The sequence below is a fragment of the Salvelinus fontinalis genome, chromosome 26, assembly GCF_029448725.1.
Source record: "Salvelinus fontinalis isolate EN_2023a chromosome 26, ASM2944872v1, whole genome shotgun sequence".
NCBI classification, from domain to species: domain Eukaryota; kingdom Metazoa; phylum Chordata; class Actinopteri; order Salmoniformes; family Salmonidae; genus Salvelinus; species Salvelinus fontinalis.
In genome coordinates, this window is record NC_074690.1 from 13,424,952 (window position 1) to 13,444,165 (window position 19,214).

General features: G+C 40.6%; 1 protein-coding gene across 3 annotated transcripts in view; it reads right to left on the reverse strand.

Moving 5' to 3' along the window:
- Positions 1-7,372: 7,372 nt before the first annotated feature.
- LOC129823663 (activated CDC42 kinase 1-like) overlaps positions 7,373-19,214 on the reverse strand; it is a 158,029-nt gene continuing 146,187 nt past the window's right edge. For all 3 annotated transcript variants that reach the window (XM_055882555.1, XM_055882552.1, XM_055882553.1), the window contains 3 exons: positions 16,124-16,219; positions 13,513-13,640; positions 7,373-9,359 (listed from right to left, as the gene is read on the reverse strand). In XM_055882555.1, coding sequence (XP_055738530.1) covers positions 9,353-9,359; positions 13,513-13,640; positions 16,124-16,219 — 231 coding nt within the window. In that variant the 3' untranslated portion in view covers positions 7,373-9,352. The remainder of the gene's footprint in view (positions 9,360-13,512; positions 13,641-16,123; positions 16,220-19,214) is intronic.

Sequence of the window (19,214 nt, forward strand, 5' to 3'; positions counted from 1 at the left end):
ATATTTATTGTGTAATGAAGTTTAAATCTTCCTCGACTGCGAGCTGTTTTAAAAACATCATTAGGAATTCCACAATCATAAAACAAAAATGGGATCTTTTCATACAAGTTGTATAAAGGAAAAACACTTTAATGTACTCTGAAACACAACCCAGTGAACACACACTGGTTGAATCAACGTTGTTTCCATGTCCTTCCACTGAAATGACCTTGAACCAATGTGGAATGGACGTTGAATTGACGTCTGTGCCCAGTGAGAAGTGACAATGTTTTCTAAACAAGGATAATTCATAATGAGAAACTAGGATCCATATGTGACTCGTTTCAGTAAACTAGATGTATGTCACGTGTCACTAATTCACAGGAGAGCCATTTGAACGTAAACTTATTTTTGGGGGGGATCAAAATGCGTTTTTTTGTTAGAAATGCCTTCTGGATCATGTGACTTTACATGTGCCTTAATAACAAACTTGTATGCCATCTGTAAATACAAATACAATTGTAAAATTACGAGCCTAGTTGGTTTAGCCACAGAAAAAGGAAAAACCTTCCCGCTCGCCATGTTTGGCTGAGATAATGGATAGGCTGGACATACCAAGAGATGATTTCGGATTGGTCTGCCATGTAGCATGCTTTGTCTACAACAAAGGGCTGCTCCATATTTGTAGGTAATCCTTTCTAAATTGGCTTTAAAACATATATTTTTTAAAGGTATCACAAATAACTGCACAACTGTTGCTCTCCACTTTTTGGAGGACAGAGTTCTGAAATCAGTGGAATTCCCGGTGGACGCAAAGTATGATAGCTAAGGAGATAATGGGACTGGCGTTTGATTGCACGGAGGGAGTCGTAAATAGAACACACAGAAGGCTGTTGTATAAAACACCCGTCTCCGGATTACATCTAAGGGTAACCATGACATCCGTGACAGAGAGGGAGAAGCGTCCATCCATGTATACAGGTAAGAGTCTAGCTAGCTACATTTTCAGATATTATAAGCTTCTACTTTTGTCAGAAAGTTTTTTTTCATTGCAAGTTAAAGAGTACTGTTAGCTAGCTAGCCACCGTTGGCTGGCTGGATCGCTATCTACCGTTATGTGTATGATCTGTTAGTAATATTATTCATATCTCAGGGCCAATTTGCATTGCTAGTTATAGCCTAATGTTAACTAGCTAACATTGAATCGAGTTGGTTAGCTACCTGCAGATTCATGCAAGGTAGTCACGTTTATGAGTTAGGATTATGGTTCATTGTTTAGCTAGCTACATGTCTAAACAAAAGACTCCACTATGCAAGGTACCAGTTCACTGTACCATTTACACCTTCTGTATCCTGTGCATGTGACAAATACACTTTGATTTTATCTGATATAGTGTGTGTTTATCAGAGACTGTAATGTGAAGAACAACATGACCTGCACTAAAATCAAATGAGGATATAACGTTAGGCCAACGAGACAGTGTCCAAGTTCTAACATTCTCCGGTAGAATGCCCTGCTTTTATTTTCTCACATTCACAACCGTAAGTTATTTTCTCTAATTAACTGGCCATTAACTTGTAAATAAATGGTCTTGTTGTGAGTTTATTGTCCTGTAATAATGAATACAAATTAGCTAAAAAGTTAAGACGTTGTCAGCTATATGATGTGGTCATTATTTGAACTGGCTAGCCAGCTAACGTAACGTTAGCTACTGTAGCTAACAAGCTAGAAACGAATCAAAACATTGTTTAGAAAGTTGCTTTTATAGTTGCCTGGTTTGGTAGATTGAAATAGACTAAATTCATTTTTTAAACAGATGAGTTTATTGGTGTTAGAATACACCAGTTACGCTATTTTGGACCACCAGGCTGCTGATGTCATGTATAAGAATCCTTAAACAGACGGGTGGGGCTAAGGCTTAAGACGGTGTAGTGACGCCTCTATAACTGAGATGCAATGCCTTAGACTGCTGCGCCACTTGGGAGCCCCAAAGACAAAGAAGAGCTCTCCAGTAGGTGAACCAAACATTCAAGGACCATTTTCTCAAAGTGGGGTTACAGGTTTATCAACTGTCAAAGCAGAGTTACTTTCCCATTGTTCCTCAACTGTAGTGTGTGATATACCATTTTCTAGCTCAGAGTCTTTACTTTTATCCAATGATAAAAACACAATTTCAAATGTTGCTACATAAGACCGAATTGAGCCGGTCGGTCACATATGCTGAATACAAGATCTGTGACCTTGTAGAGAGCAAACAAGGCCAATTGTCATAAAGGTTGAGTCAATCCTCACAAGAAACCCACATAATTGATTCAGACTAATCCCTCACACACCAAGGCCACGAAAGGGTGGATACACACATGACACACACAGAAACCTGGAAAATACTCTACACACATTTCATGCGCATATACTGAAATGAAGCCGTAAACACTGATTTGGCCATTTGTCAGAGGTTTGTCTGTCCTTCACGAGCAAACAAAAGAAACACATGTAATAGGGGACTTAACCCTTGTGCTGACCCTTAACCCTTGTGCTGACCCTTAACCCTTGTGTTGTCTTAAGGGTCAAAGATGACCCGCCACTATGTTTAACAGCAGAGAAAAGCTCCTAAATGATATTTTTCAACTTGAAATTTGATGACTTTTCCTAGAATGACCCCAACATTAGAAAAAGTGAAACATCGCCTTAATGTTCAGATTTCCATGAAAGCTGTACACCAACAGGGTACAAAGGTTGTCTACAGGTCATTTTTGACCCGGCAGTTATAAAATAATGTACACACCGCAAAAAAAAACACACACACACACACACACACACACACACACACACACACACACACACAATGAGAAATTGAAATTATGTGTGCTACTGATTGAACTCAGCCAGCAGCTCCTGAACAGGAAGATCACCACCACAGTTAGAAAGAACAAGCCTGATCTCCCCCTGCATTCCTTTCTGCTACTTTATTAGGCTATACTGGTGCTATCTCTTGCTAAAAAACATGTTTACACCTATGCAGTACCTTAAGCTACAATAATAATAATAATAATAATAATAATAAATAATAATAAATAATAATAACCCTATACTTTATGACAGGTGTGTTGTAATAAAAACGAGTGGTGTCCACTGATTAAATGCAGTCTTTCTGGATTGTGAGGGAAAACCCAGATATTCATAAAGTTTGTGAATGAATGGCAGGTTGTTTCTTCATGCAAAATAGATTTAGGGTTTAAAATTCAATTAAGCTGCTTTATTTTAGTGGTTTAGTGAAGGCCCGGTCATTTTGTTACCCTTAGTACAAGGGGAGTATACAGAATGTTAAGACTACACAAGGGGTTAAGTAAAATGCCCCATAGCTAGCTATCCAAAAAGTATCCAAGCCATTTTCATTTGAGGCTACAGTATATACAAAATATGGAGATATATCAATTTTTCTCTTTCAACTAATTGAAGAGCATTCAGGGCAGTGTTCAGAGTTGCCGGGCACTTTATGGCTAAATAACTCTAAGTGAGAAATTGGCAATTAGCTGCCCATTCTTCTAAGTGTTATGTAAGAACTGGCACTTTCCTCGCTGCACGTTAAATATTTCATTTAACTTTTATTTAACTAGGCAAGTCAGTTAAGAACAAATTATTATTTACAATGATGGCCTACCCCGGCCAAACCCGGACGATGCTGGGCCAATTGTGCGCCACCCTATGGGACTCCCGATCACGGCCAGATGTGATACAGCCTGGATTCGAGATGCAGTGACACTCGAGACCGCTGCGCCACTCGGGAGCCACCCAATCAACGCTCATCAAGACGTACCAAGAAAAACAATCAGACGTAACGAGAGCAAGGTAAAAAAAAGTAATTAAAACATTTTATACATTTGAGATTGGCAGCATTAACTTGCATTTGTACTCTTGCACAATTCCATACACCAAGGGGGAAGGGGGGAATCAGCTACACAACCATGGGGAAATAAAACACTTTGGGGGAAGTACATCGGTACAGGTTAGAGGTCATAATGGATCCACATGTACCCGAATACCCAACAGCCCATCTGGCACCCGAGTGGGTCCACAACCAGAGTTCTAAATAATATCACGGATCTGGTTCGGATCTGATTGTCACGGGTCTCTGGTACGTGTAATTTTGACTGATTTGCCCGGAAGAGAATGCACAGATCCGAATGCAACTGCTACAGTAGAGCGAGAGAGAGAAGTTGTCGTTTTTAAACTGCTGCTCTTGCTTTTCACCAGAGAGGCGCTTGTTGTTGGCCAATCATAAGTAATCAAATCGGCTACTGCCTCGCTCCGTGTGTGGCAAAAGTTAGGAGATATCTAATCAGTGGAAGATGGAATTAAAATGACGGAATGAAAAGTTAAAGGAGAAGGATAGACTACGACAACCAAGAGCCAAGAGGTAGGCTGCTACTTAATATTCTGAATGGAATTGTTATTAGTAACTGTAGGATGATAACGCGCAGGCACTGCAGCCTTAGTTAGCCTAACTAACTAGCTTCTCTTCCAGGTTTGATGCAGTCCAAGACCGGTACTACATAATCATATTTGATGATAAATAACCTAGCTATGGCAGCTATTAGTCTACTATAGCGTGAGTTGGCTTGGTTGGTTGCTGTCTCTCGTCTCTCCCTCCCTGCTCCCCGTGTCACCTAGCAGTTAAAGGCATTGGGCCAGTAAACAAAAGGTTGCTGGCTTGAATCCCTGAGCTGTCAAGATAAACAAATAACATAAACTCACCCCATTCCGTACAAATGTGCGCAAACGCGACATTCAAACGAGGCTGTAAAGAAAACTAATGGGACTGTGTTGACTTCAACATCTGGGGTGTGAACTACGTTTCTATTCAAGCGTTGATCGACATGGTAATGGCTCTATAGTATTGGAGAAAAGTTGAACAAATCTGACCCTCCGTTACATCGTGACGTGTCATGCCGTAACGTACAGCACGCATAAAGTAACTATTTCTGTCTTACAATCTCTCTCCACCAGGTGTAGCACTTCTCTCATCGTTTAAAAACAAGAAATGGACAGTGACGGGGGTAAGGGGGATACCTAGTCCTTTTTTGCTTCATCATCGTAAGCGATCGTCACTCTCAAAGCTGATGTTAACTTCTGAAGATCACGTTAGCAACGTCCTAAAAACCCGACACAAACCTTCAAATACGTATGTAATGACACATTATATAAACTCTTTATAGTGTTTTATTTACATTTTAGAGGCGATAAGGTGATAAGTTGGACAGATCGAGTAAAAAAAAAAGGTGTTTGCCCACACATCTCCTCTCCTTCTCACTACCACGCATTAGTTTTGCTTCCCCACCCGCCATTTTTAAAAAGACCCGAAGGAGCTCATTGCCTTCTTCAATCATGCAGAAACAGGCAGCGTGGAGGTCTCGGCATGAATTCTGTTGGAAAGGGGATAAATTGTGCTTTACATTGGTATTGACATTACAGTTGATCTGGAAGTATTACGTTTTTTTGGGGTGGTAAAATAAGGTCAATTGTACGGACTAAGGCGATGTACAAAAGTGAGTGAGTTTACTTTATGCCGTTCTGCCTTTGGGCAAGACAGTTAACCCCCCAACAACACGCACTCCCCAGGTGCCGATGACATGTATGTCGGTAAAGCAGCCCCCCACACCTCTCTTATTCTGAGGGGTTGGGTTGACATGTCAGTTGAATGCTGTTGTGCAACTGACTAGGTTCTCTTTCCCCTCTCTCATTGTCGTTCACACTACGGCCCCTCTTCGACTGCTAGAGCGCCACCTTTCTCCCTTTAAAATAATAAATAACTTATTCATATCGGTTCCGGGTGGAAAAGCCCCAGCTCGATTTTTGGAAACGTGTCCAACTTTTGTGTACCCGTGACGACCTCTAGTACAAGTACATCGGGATGAACGAACAACAAACCCACACCAAGGTAATACAGCGATCATCTTAAAAACAACATGAATAGGAGAACATTGGTTTGGGTAATATTGCCATAATGTTGCATCAGTCCTTCTAACTACAGCAGCTTGGTATCATGTAAGACATGGGGATTGTGTCACCTTATCGTGACATCATCAGACTGTGCCACTAAGCATTTTTCTGTGCATCAAGGAGTTCACAGCAATGGAAGCACTCTTTTTTTTTGTCATGGCTGGATGACCTTGACTGTTGGAAGAAGTTACATGTGCCTTATTATTGCATACAGGAAAAGCTCAACTAAGGCGGTGTTCCAAACCATAAACGTGGACACTTTACCTCTGCCCTTTGAGGACTGGCCTGGGTGAATCTTAAGGGGCGGATAGGTAGGACTGATAGTTCCACTGCATTAAACCTTGCAAGTTTTTGGCAAATTGGTTTCACCTATCCAGACCTTCCTTATCTGTGATGGTAAACGACTAAGAGGCAAGGAGACAATGTTTGAGTTTGGAACATGGCCAAAGTGTCTACGGAACAGTTCACAGACAGACACGGTGTTCTAATCAAGACACGGTGTTCTAATCAAGACACAGTGTTCTAATCAAGACACCGATCACAACTACTTGGCATAACATTCTCTCTTGAGTTTTAGACAAAGACACAAACAAATAAACAGTCACACAAGTCCAATTTGCTACAGTGCAAAGACTGGATAAAGATCAGCCTTCAAGCCCACTACATGGTAGGAGTGGTCTGCTAGGAGTCTGATAGTTTTACCGTGTTGGTCTGTGCTTAAATTTCAACTCACTTGAAATCAGATTAAGCCTTCTAATGTAAGATTCATTTTCAGATTGAAATCAACTATAAAAAGTTATTGGGTTTATTGTGGTCTGATGTAGCTCAGTTGGTAGAGCATGGCATTTGCAGCGGCAGGATAATGGGTTCGATTGCCGGGATCAAGTAGTTGCTTTGGATAAAAGCTTCTACTTAAATAGCATATTATGATTATATAGTGAAAAAATATATAAAACGCAACAATTTCAAAGATTTTAGTTAGTTACAGTTCATATGTAGAAATCAGTCAATTGAAATAAATTCATTAGGCCCTAATCTATGGACTTCACATGACTGAGAATACAGATATGCATCTGTTGGTCACAGACACCTTAAAAAATAATACGGGCCTTACAACGGGCCTCAGGATCTCGTTACGGTATTTTTGTGCATTCAAATCACCATCGATAAAATGCAATTGTGTTCGTTGTCTGTAACTCATGCCTGCCCATACCATAACCCCACCGCCACCATGGGGCACTCTGTTCACAACGTTGACATCAGCAAACTGCTCACCCACACAACACCATTCACATGGTCTGCGGTTGGGAGGCCGGTTGGACGTACTGCCAAATTCTCCAAATCAATGTTGGAGGCGGCTTATGGTAGAGAAATAAGCTTTTTGTGCGTATGGAACATTTCTGTGATCTTTTATTTCAGCTCATGTTACCAACACTTTACATGTTGCGTTTTATGTTTTTGTTCAGTGTACAGTATATTAACGTTCAGTTCGCCAAAAAACATTATTTGAATCATAACACACGGAAAAGCACACAGCGTGCATCAGGATAAGACAGAATAGAAAATACATCCAACCAACACATATCACTATACAGTTTGCTCTAGGCTATACACTTTATTGTCTGAGACTAACGTCCAGTATGGTGACGTGTTGTATCTTGCATGTGCTTGACGTGGTGTGTCATCAACTAGAGCCAGTGGTATCTAGTCTTCCCGGTCAAAATTGTGTGTAACCTATGGGTGTTGACTGAGGGTTTTAGCCCCTAATAGTTGAGGGAAAGACTAGCGGCAATGTTCTTAATTCTAGAAGTATCAACGTGCTTTGAACACATGGTAAAATAGGCGAGCCAGTGGGCGATTTTCATCAGTTGTTTTGTGTGGGCAGGTGCTTAGAGTAGATAGTGTGAGAGCACTATGATTAGTCAGGCGTCATATAGCACACCAGAAGTTCTACATGGCCACCAGGAGTGGATCAGATTGATGTCACTGACAAACATAAGTGAACTCGATTCAGGGAAAGCACAACATACATGGTTTTAATAACTGACAAAATATATATATTTTTAATCTCAAGAATTGAATGTTTTCAATATGTCCCCCTTTTCAAACAACCGGTTCAAAACCCAGAATATATTAAAAACAGAGCACTAAAAACTAAAAATACCAACTTCTAGCACATATTCGCTACAGATATATAAACTGAACTATTCATGTATGTAACTGTTTGTGTGCATAAAAAAAAAATCTCTTAATTCCTCTCCTTAATAAAAATCAAGTAGAAATCTCTAGAATAGAAAATAAAAAAAGGAGTCGACTTAAAAGTAGACCAGCTGCATTTCGTTTTTTCCCCCCCTCTCTTGTATTCGTTCTCTCCATCCAGGTGGGCTTTGTGAACTTTGCCCTCTGCTAAAACACAGTAGAGCCTGGGAGGGCGGGCGGCGCAGCAGAAAGATGCTGGCCTCACTAAAACAAGCCCCTATCCAAACCGAGGAGCTTAGCAAAGCTCACATACAGTAGGGGAGTGCTGATTCATATCTCAGTAATAACACAAAAGAGGTCAGCCTAGTTGGTCAAAGGTGTATTGTGGCATTGATATAACTGAATCGGGGAGACCAGCAATTAAAAAGAGGATGTTTTTCCTTCAGTGTTGGGTATAGGGTAGGAACCAGCAGACACCATGGTCCCTTGAAGAGTATGGTTCCACTACCTGTATTCTAAGTTGACTTCCACTCATATTCGGTGGTAGAACGGGAGGCTCCTCAGTGTGGAGGCTAGCCCCCTGGTCCTCAGTGTGGAGGCTAGCCCCCTGGTCCTCAGTGTGGAGGCTAGCCCCCTGGTCCTCAGTGTGGAGGCTAGCCCCCTGGTCCTCAGTGTGGAGGCTAGCCCCCTGGTCCTCAGTGTGGAGGCTAGCCCCCTGGTCCTCAGTGTGGAGGCTAGCCCCGTGGTCCTCAGTGTGGAGGCTAGCCCCGTGGTCCTCAGTGTGGAGGCTAGCCCCCTGGTCCTCAGTGTGGAGGCTAGCCCCCTGGTCCTCAGTGTGGAGGCTGCTGAGGGGAGGACGGCTCATAATAATATCTGGAATGGAGTCGATGGAATGTTATCAACCACATGGAAACCACGTCTTTGATGTGTTTGATACCATTCCATTGACTCCATTCCAGACATTATTATGAGCCAGCCTCCACTGAGGACCAGGTCTCAGTGTACAGTAGGCAAGACTGCAGCCATGGCCCATCACACAGTCAAATGTACCCCAGGTTCACACTCAAATCCCCGTCTTCTTAAGGGATGCGTCTGGCAAGTCATAAAAGAGGGATGGGAGCAGACTCCGTCCCCTAAAAGACAAAAGTTCTGCTGTTGCTCCTACAGCATCGGTCACCGCCTGCAATGGGATGAGAGATGTATTTTGATGTTCCATTATTTCAAAACAAATCCAAGTACATTCACAATTCCATCTATTTTACTTGGTGCTAGATTAACGTAAATTGATACAGTTTAAATTGTGGATAGACACGAGTATACTAGGTTATTGGGCTGGACCAAGCAGCAACACACCGAATTGATTCTTAATTAGTAGAATCAGTGACTTGTTCATTCGGCACCAAACAGAAGAAATCATACTGAAACAGGGACTACCTGGTTCCTTTTTATTTTCCTATTCAAAACGTTTAGTTACAGTGTGCCCTACTGAACATGACCCATGTGTTTGGCTGTTTGTCTGGAGCAAAATCCAGCATCGGCATCAGCACCAGTAGGGTTAGTTTGCCCTAAATTCTCCTGAGGTCTCCTCTTAAAGGGATAGTTTGGCATGTTGGCACTACAGTGCCTTCAGAAAGTATTCACACCCCTTGACTTATTTTACATTGTGTTGTGTTACATCTGGAATTCAATAATAAAACATTTTAAAAAACATGAGCTGGCGCACACCCAGAAAATAGTTTGTGTGGAGGTGCTGACTAGCAGCGAATAAAGTCGCACACTCCACGTATAATCTCCCAGCAATTTAATGGGTATTTACCAACGTTTCGGCATCACTGTGCCTTCCTCAGGGTGATGTCATGAATATTTGAACTAGGTTATGTAAACACACAGTGCAATTAGTGTAACCAATGACAGTGGTGAGGGGTGTGTCATAATGATTAAGTTAATTAAAATGAATTGGTGAAACTGTTAAAAAAAATTGTATATGGCATATTAAATATTATGCTATTGTTATCATATAGAAACATAATGGAATATTGTACATCATATTAGCATCAACATACATTATTGTTTCATTCAATTTCACATAATTTTCTATTTCATTTTTGTTACATGTAATATTGGTTCAACCTTAATATTTAATGAGCATCATCAACAGGGGGAACATATTAGGTGTACGCTAATATGCTGTAAAAAATATTTATTACATTTATAAGACTTGTTCATAAAGGAAAATGTGTTCATAAGAAGGGCCTGAGATCAAAGTCAATACTCAGACCACTAGGGGTCAATGTTTTTAGACAGGATATCCTGTCTCTCTTTGTAGTAGTAGGATCTCGATGTTACCTCCTCTCCTTGGTAGAGCAACATGCTCAGTGCCTGTGTATTTGAGGGAGGAGATTGGATGGTTAGCTTCAACAAAGTGAGCTGCTACTGGATAGTCAATGTTCTTACACCTGATTGAGCTGCGGTGTTCAGCTATGCATTGTTTTAATTGTCTTTTCGTTTGTCCTACGTAGGCTTTTCCACATGAACAGGTGATGAGATAGATTACTCCCCTTGGTCTTGCATGAGATGATACCTCTCACAGGGATCTTTCGACCTGTATGTGGGTGTCTGAAGAAAGATGTTTTTTTTTTGGTGCAATTACACTGTGCGCATGAGCCACATTTGTAGTTCCCATTTGGGATAGGTATCGGAGTGAGCTCAGGGGGCATGTCAGATCTCACCAAACTATCTCCAATATTGCGACCACACTTATAGACCACCAGTGGGGGTTCCTTGAAGAGGTGTGTAATTTTTTTTTGTCTGATTGCAGAATATTTCAGTGCTTTTTCAGGATTGCTTTCATTTTCTCCGAACCTCTTGGTGTTCTTAGTGCAAAAGACAGTTGCGTTGTTTTTCTTCTTTGGTTGAGTTTTTAGTAATTCCTCTCTTGTTTTTTTTGTTGATATTTTCCTCATTGCAGCATCAAGAGTTTTGTCCTTGTAGCCTCTCATTTTGAATGTATCTGTCATTTCTTTAGCATTGCTATCAAAATCTGTCTGGTGGCCAACGATTTGTTTATTAATACATAACTGGCTATATGGTAGACCATTCTTGAGGGGAAGGGGATGCATACTATCCGCACATAGCAAGGTATTGAGGTCTGTGGGCTTTGTGTATAAGTCTGTGTGTAATGCATCATCCTCTTTGATGATCCATAAGTCCAGGTAGTTAATTTTTCTCTCATCAGTCTGCATGGTGAATCTGAGGTATTCAGAGCTCTCATTTAGTAGAGTTTGGAATTAATTTAGTTCCTACTGACTTCCTTCCCGGAGCACAAAGACATCATCTATGTATCTCTTCCATAGAAGTATTTTAGAAAGTAAGGTGTGTGTCTGTTTTAAAAAGGAATGCTTCTTCAAATTGTCCCACATACAGGTGTGCATAGTTGGGGGAAATTACATCCGGAATTCAAAATAGAATCTAATCAAAAACATTTTCTCACCCATCTCCACACAATAACGCATAGCGACAAAGTGAAAACATGTTTTAAAAATAAATACATGTATTGATCATGAAATACTGAACTATTACATTCGAGTCAATACTTTGTAGAAGCACCTTTTGGTGGCGATTACAGCTGTGAGTCTTTCTGGGTAAGTCTCTTAAGAGACTTGCACCCCTGGATTATACAATATTATTCAAAATTCTTAAATCTGTCAAGTTTATTCTTGATCATTGCTGAACAACCATTTCCATGCCATATATTTTCATGCAGATTTAAGTCAAAACTGTAACTAGGCCACTCAGGAACATTCAATGTCGTCTTGGTAAATTTGTCCTTGTGTTTTAGGTTATTGTCCTGCTGAAAGGTGAATTTATGTCCCAGTGCCTGTTGGAAAGCATACTGAACCAGGTTTCTTCAAGGATTTTGCTGTATAACTTTTATTTTTATTCCCCCAAAAAACCTCCCTAATCCTTGCCAATGATAATCATACCCATAACATGATGCAGCCACCACCGTGCTTGAAGAGGGGTATTCAGCGATGTGTTGGATTTGCCCCAAACATAACGCTTTGTATTCAGGACAAAAAGTTCATTTATTTGCCACATGATGTTTTGGAAAAATATTATTCTATATAGGCTTCCTTCTTTAAAAAAAAATCTTTATTTAACTAGGCAAGTCAGTTAAGAAAAATTATTATTTTACAATGACGGCCTACCCCGGCCAAACCCTCCCCTAACCCGGACAAGGCTGTGCCAATTGTGCGCCGCCCTATGGGACTCCCGATCATGGCTGGTTGTGATACAGCCCGGGATCAAACCTGGGTCTGTAGTGGCAACCTCTAGCAGTGAGATGCAGTGCCTTAGATCGCTGCGGCACTCAGGAGCCTTCTTTTAACTCTGTCATTTAGGTTAGTATTATGGAGTGACTACAATGTTGTTGATCCATCCTCAAGTTCTCTCATACAACTCTCACACAACCATTAAACTCTGTAACTGTTTTAAAATCACCATTGGGCTCCATTGGTGAAATCCCTGAGCAGTTTCCTTCTTCTCTGGCAACTGAGTTAAGAAGGACGCCTGTATCTTTGTAATGACTGGCTGTATTGATACACCATCTCAAGCCTAATTAATAACTTCACCAAAGGTCCTTCGCTCAAAGGGACATTCAGCATCTGCTTTTATAGATTGTTTTACACATCTACCAATCAGTGCCTTTCTTTGCAAGGCATTGAAAACCCTCTCTGGTCTTTGTGGTTGAATCTGTGCTTGAAATTCACTACTTGATTACAGAGAATTTTTATGTGTGGGGTACAGAGATGGGGTAGTCATTCAAAAACCATGTTAACCACTTTTATTGAACACAGAATGAGTCCATGCAACTTATTATGCGATTTGTTACATTTTTACTCCTGAACTTATTTAGGCTTTCCATAACAAAGGTGTTGAATACTTATTGACTCAAGACATTTCGGATTAATGATTTTTCTCATTTAAAAAAACATTCTACAAACAAAATTCCACTTTTAAATTACAGGGTATTGTGTGTAGATCAGACATAAAATCAAAATTCAGGCTGTAACGCAACCAAATGTGGAAAAAGTAAAAGGGGTGTGAATACTTCCTGAAGGGACTGCATCTATTTTTCCCACAGATTAAGTCATGGACCCATTTTTATGTCGCTGCATCCAGTATGAAGGAAGTTACAGGTAGTTTCGCAAACAAATGCTATCTAGTGTTAGCCCAAAAGCTGGAAGTCTTTGGGATCAGCCATCAAGTACATAAAGGGCTTCGTTACCAAAATCTCAAACTATCCCTTTAAGTTCTCCAGAATTCTATGTTACCTTTGCGTGACGGCGCTGTAGGAGTCCAGGAGCTGAGTGCTGGCCACTTCCAGGTTCCAGTTGTACATCTCCAGCATCTTGAGACACTCCAGCCTGGTCTTCAGGCCAAGACAGAACAGCTGCTCAACCTTGACAACAACAGGATCAGTTACAACTCACCCTTACTACTCATCATCTCTGAAAACATTGTATTATTCATGTATCTGTCATCAGATATTTAAAAATCAGCAAATGTTTTGATGGGTTAACTTCTGTAAAAAGGACTTATCCCGTTTGTAAGCTAGAGCAGTTTTATTTCCACAACTTCCTAAGGAAAAATAAAGAAAGTCGCACACTATATACAGCCAATGATTATAGATCACTGGGAGTTTATACATCACTGGGAGTTGATACAATTGAAGTCAGAAGTTAACATACACCTAGTAGTCATTAAAACTAGTTTTTCAACCACTCCACACATTTCTTGTTAACAAACTATAGTTTTGGCAAGTCGGTTAGGACATCTACTTTGTGCATGACAAGTCATTTTTGCAAAAATTGTTTACAGACAGATAATTTCATTTATAATTCACTGTATCACAATTCCAGTGGGTCAGACGTTTACATACACTCAGTTGAGTGTGCCTTTAAACAGCTTGGAAAATTTCAGAAAATTATGTCATGGCTTTAGAAGCTTCTGGTAGGCTAATTGACATCATTTGAATTAATTGGAGGTGTACCCACCCGGCACAGCCAGAAGAGGACTGGCCACCCCTCATAGCCTGGTTCCTCTCTAGGTTTCTTCCTAGGTTTTGGCCTTTCTAGGGAGTTTTCCCTAGCCACCGTGCTTCTACACCTGCATTGCTTGCTGTTTGGGGTTTTAGGCTGGGTTTCTGTACAGCACTTCGAGATATTAGCTGATGTACGAAGGGCTATATAAAATAAACTTGATTTGATTTACCTGTGAATGTATTTCAAGGCCTACCTTCAAACTCAGTGCCTCTTTGCTTGACATCATGGGAAAATCAAAAGAAATTAGCCAAGACCTCAGAACAAAAAATTCTAGACCTCCACGAGTCTGGTTCATCCATGGGAGCAATTTCCAAACATCTGAAGGTACCACGTTCATCTGTACAAACAATAGTATGCAAGTATAAACACCATGGGACCACGCGGCCGTCATAACGCTAAGGAAGGAGACGCGTTCTGTCTCCTAGAGATGAACGTACTTTGGTGAGAAAAGTGCAAATCAATCCCAGAACAACAGCAAAGGACCTTGTGAAGATGCTGGAAGAAATAGGTACAAAAGTATCTATATCCACAGTAAAACGAGTCCTATATCAACATAACCTGAAAGGCCACTCACCAAGGAAGAAGCCACTGCTCCAAAACCGCCATTAAAAAGCCAGACTACAGTTTGCAACTGCACATGGGGACAAAGATCGTACTTTTTGGAGAAATGTCCTCTGGTCTGATGAACCAAAAATAGAAATGTTTGGCCATAATGACCATCTTTATGTTTGGATGAAAAAGGGAAAAGCTTGCAAGCTGAAGAACACCATCCCAGCCGTGAAGCACGGGGGTGGCAGCATCATGTTGTGGGGGTGCTCTGCTGCAGGAGGGACTGGCGCACTTCACAAAATAGATGGCATCATGAGGGAGGGAAATTATGTGGATATATTGAAGCAACATCTCAAGACATCAGTCAGGAAGTTAAAGCTTGGTCGCAAATGGTTCTTCCAAATGGACAATGACCCCAAGCATACTTCCAAAGTTGTGGCAAAATGGCTTAAGAACAACAATGTCAAGGTATTATAGTGGCCATCACAAAGCACTGACCTCAATCCTATAGAAAAATTGTGGGCAGAACTGAAAAAGCGTGTGCGAGCAAGGAGGCCTACAAACCCGACTCAGTTACACTAGCTCTGTCAGGAGGAAATGGGCAAAAATTCACCCAACTTATTGTGGAAGGCTACCCGAAACTTTTGACCCAAGTTAAACAATTTAAAGGCAATGCTACCAAATACTAATTGAGTGTATGTAAACTTCTGACCCACTGGGAATGTGATGAAAGAAATAAAAGCTGAAATAAAAAATTTTCTCTAATATTATTCTGACATTTCATATTCTTAAAATAAAGTGGTGATCCTAACTGACCTAAGACAGGGATTTTTTACTTGGATTAAATGTCGGGAATTGTGAAAAACTGAGTTTAAATGTATTTGGCTAAGGTGTATGTAAACTTCTGACTTTAACTGTACATCACGGGGAATTGATACATCACGGGGAATTGATACATCACGGGGAGTTGATACATCACGGGGAGTTTATACATCACGGGGAGTTTATACATCACGGGGAGTTTATACATCACGGGGAGTTTATACATCACGGGGGAGTTTATACATCACGGGGGAGTTTATACATCACAGGGAGTTTATACATCACGGGGAGTTTATACATCACGGGGAATTGATACATCACGGGGAGTTTATATAGTGCTGTGATTAGAAATGTTGTAATTGTAGGTCCCAGCAACTATGGTGGACGAGTAACCAGGCCAACGTAGTACAGCTCTGATTGGCTCCATAGTGTGACAAGGTAATAGTGCACTACCACCAAGGGCCCCTACCTTGAGGTAGTGCACAGCTTTCTGCACGTTCCAGCTGTGGTTCTGGAGGGCTGTCTGACACTCCTCTACAGTCACGCCATGGACCGCCTCCTGCACCTGTGGATGCCACACAAACAACCAATCAGCTCTGCAGTTCTCTACAAAATCAACCAATCAGGTCAATACTGCTGCTACACTGACCAATCAGCTCGGCAGTCCTCTGCTGTCAATCAAAACCACATACACAAAACAAAAACAAAAAAAAGAATTATTCAACTATGCTCAGACACTAACACTTTAGTGGCATGCTCATTATGTTTGTTCTACAAGTCTAATACATTGTGGGAAAGAATAAGTGTTGAGTGTCTATCAGTCTTTGAGTGAGTGAGTGAGTGGCTTCAAATTGTATTCTCTGCACTCGTACACTCCACCTCATGGATTTAAAAGGAATGGACTGGTCTGAGCAATATGGTGGAAACTCCCTGCAGCCATGCTTGCACCAATCCAATGCTTTTAAATGCATAGAGGAGTGAATGAGTGCACACTTTTCAAAAAGGGTACAGAATTGAAATGCAGCGAGCGTGTGAGTGCTTTAATGAGTGACTGACTGACTGACTGTCTGACTGCCTGCTTTAATGCAGACTCCTTATCGAACCTTTTCCAAGACCCTTTTCTCAGTCCATCCATCTTCCCAAGTGCTCTCGGTGCACAAATTACATTTGGTTGTTATACATCAAATAGAATTTGGTTACAGTTTGAAATATTGAATTTTGATTTAGTTAGGAAGTAATCAATCCACCAGTAAGGAGAAGATGTCTATAAGCAAGCAGACAAACAGTGCCTCCAGCAGGAGTTGATGTTATGGAAAGACTGGTCAGGAATTGCCCTGTGTTGCCCCCTACTGTTCAATGATGGCACATGAAACACCAAAAACACTGTCTCCAAAGCAAAACAAAATAACACACTATTCCAAGGATCATCAGCTACATTCAGCTGCGGGGCAAATATGTCTTGAGCGTCTGGTCGGTGGACCGGAACATAATTACAAATAATTTGTAGAGCACTAATATACAGATATAATATTTGACTAAAACATAATAATTTCAAACCTTGCTTACATTTTGTATACGATCATATTTACTATGCGTGGCAATACTTGGGAATAGATTTCCGAGGGGATTTCCTGGTGTTTTGTCCAACAATGAAAATGATGAAAATAAATTCAAATTATAATAAGAATTTGACTCAGAAACCTTGGCAATACTAATTAAATCACCGGGCCACCAGTTGGGGAATCCTGTCCTATTCCCTATATAGTGCACTCCTTTTAACTACAGCCTATGGGGCTCTGGTCAAAAGTACTGCACTATATAGGGAATAGTGGACTGGTCCCCTAACAAGTCAGCTTCCAGTTCAATCTAGGGGTTCTGGGGGAGAGAGGACACTGCATCTGATCCCACAGACCAATCTTTAGAAGTGTTATGCCCATAGCTTATGTTAAGACAATGCCAATGACATGGGTTGGGACAACGATTTACTATGTTATACAACTCTAATGACATGGGTTGGGACAACGATTTACTATATTATACAACTCCAATGACATGGGTTGGGACAACGATTTAATATATTATACAACTCCAATGACATGGGTTGGGACAACGATTTACTATGTTATACAACTCCAATGACATGGGTTGGGACAACGATTTACTATAATATACAACTCTAATGACATGGGTTGGGACAACAATTTACTATATTATACAACTCCAATGACATGGGTTGGGATAACGATTTACTATAATATACAACTCTAATGACATGGGTTGGGACAACGATTTACTATATTATACAACTCTAATGACATGGGTTGGGACAACGATTTACTATATTATACAACTCCAATGACATGGGTTGGGACAACGATTTACTATATTATACAACTCCAATGACATGGGTTGGGACAACGATTTACTATATTATACAACTCTAATGACATGGGTTGGGACAACGATTTACTATATTATACAACTCCAATGACATGGGTTGGGACAACGATTTACTATATTATACAACTCCAATGACATGGGTTGGGACAACGATTTACTATAATATACAACTCCAATGACATGGGTTGGGACAACGATTTACTATAATATACAACTCTAATGACATGGGTTGGGACAACGATTTACTATAATATACAACTCTAATGACATGGGTTGGGACAACGATTTACTATAATATACAACTCTAATGACATGGGTTGGGACAACGATTTACTATATTATACAACTCTAATTTCATTCCACAGTGCAATGTAGTCTTATAAAATAATCTTTGATGGCTACTTGATTGGTTGAGAGAGTGTTGATTTCGATCGATTGGTTAGATAGTTTTGCGTGGACCGAATCCCAGTACTTTAATCCTCTAGGGACTTGGGGAAGTTTGATTTGTCAGCAAAATGATAAACGAACACGGTAAAGAACATCGGGTGGGTGTATCCTCTAACTCTGCCAAAGTCGATTTATTGTAACTCGATTTCTTGTTTCTTTTAATACTTTCTGTGTCATTTTTCTTGTTTTCTGAATCAGTAGTTGTGCTCTTTGTCTCCATATCAAACATACTGTAATGCCATACTGTAGCATCATTACTCATACTTCATTACTCATACCTCATTACTCATACTTCATTACTCATTACTCATACTTCATTACTCATTACTCATACTTCATTACTCATTACTCATACTTCATTACTCATACCTCCTACCTCCTTACTCCTACCTCCTTACTCCTACCTCCTTACTCCTACCTCCTTACTCCTACCTCCTTACTCCTACCTCCTTACTCCTACCTCCTTACTCCTACCTCCTTACTCATACCTCCTTACTCATACCTCCTTACTCATACCTCATACCTCCTTACTCATACCTCCTTACTCTTTTTATTTGGTTGTAATATAACAGTAATGGTTGCCTCCCCCTTAGTTTTTTTTGTTTTGGTAGGCCTATGTGTTTGTGTTTTGGTAGGACTATGTGTTTGTGTTTTGGTAGGTCTGTGTGTTTGTGTTTTGGTAGGACTATGTGTTTGTGTTTTGGTAGGACTAT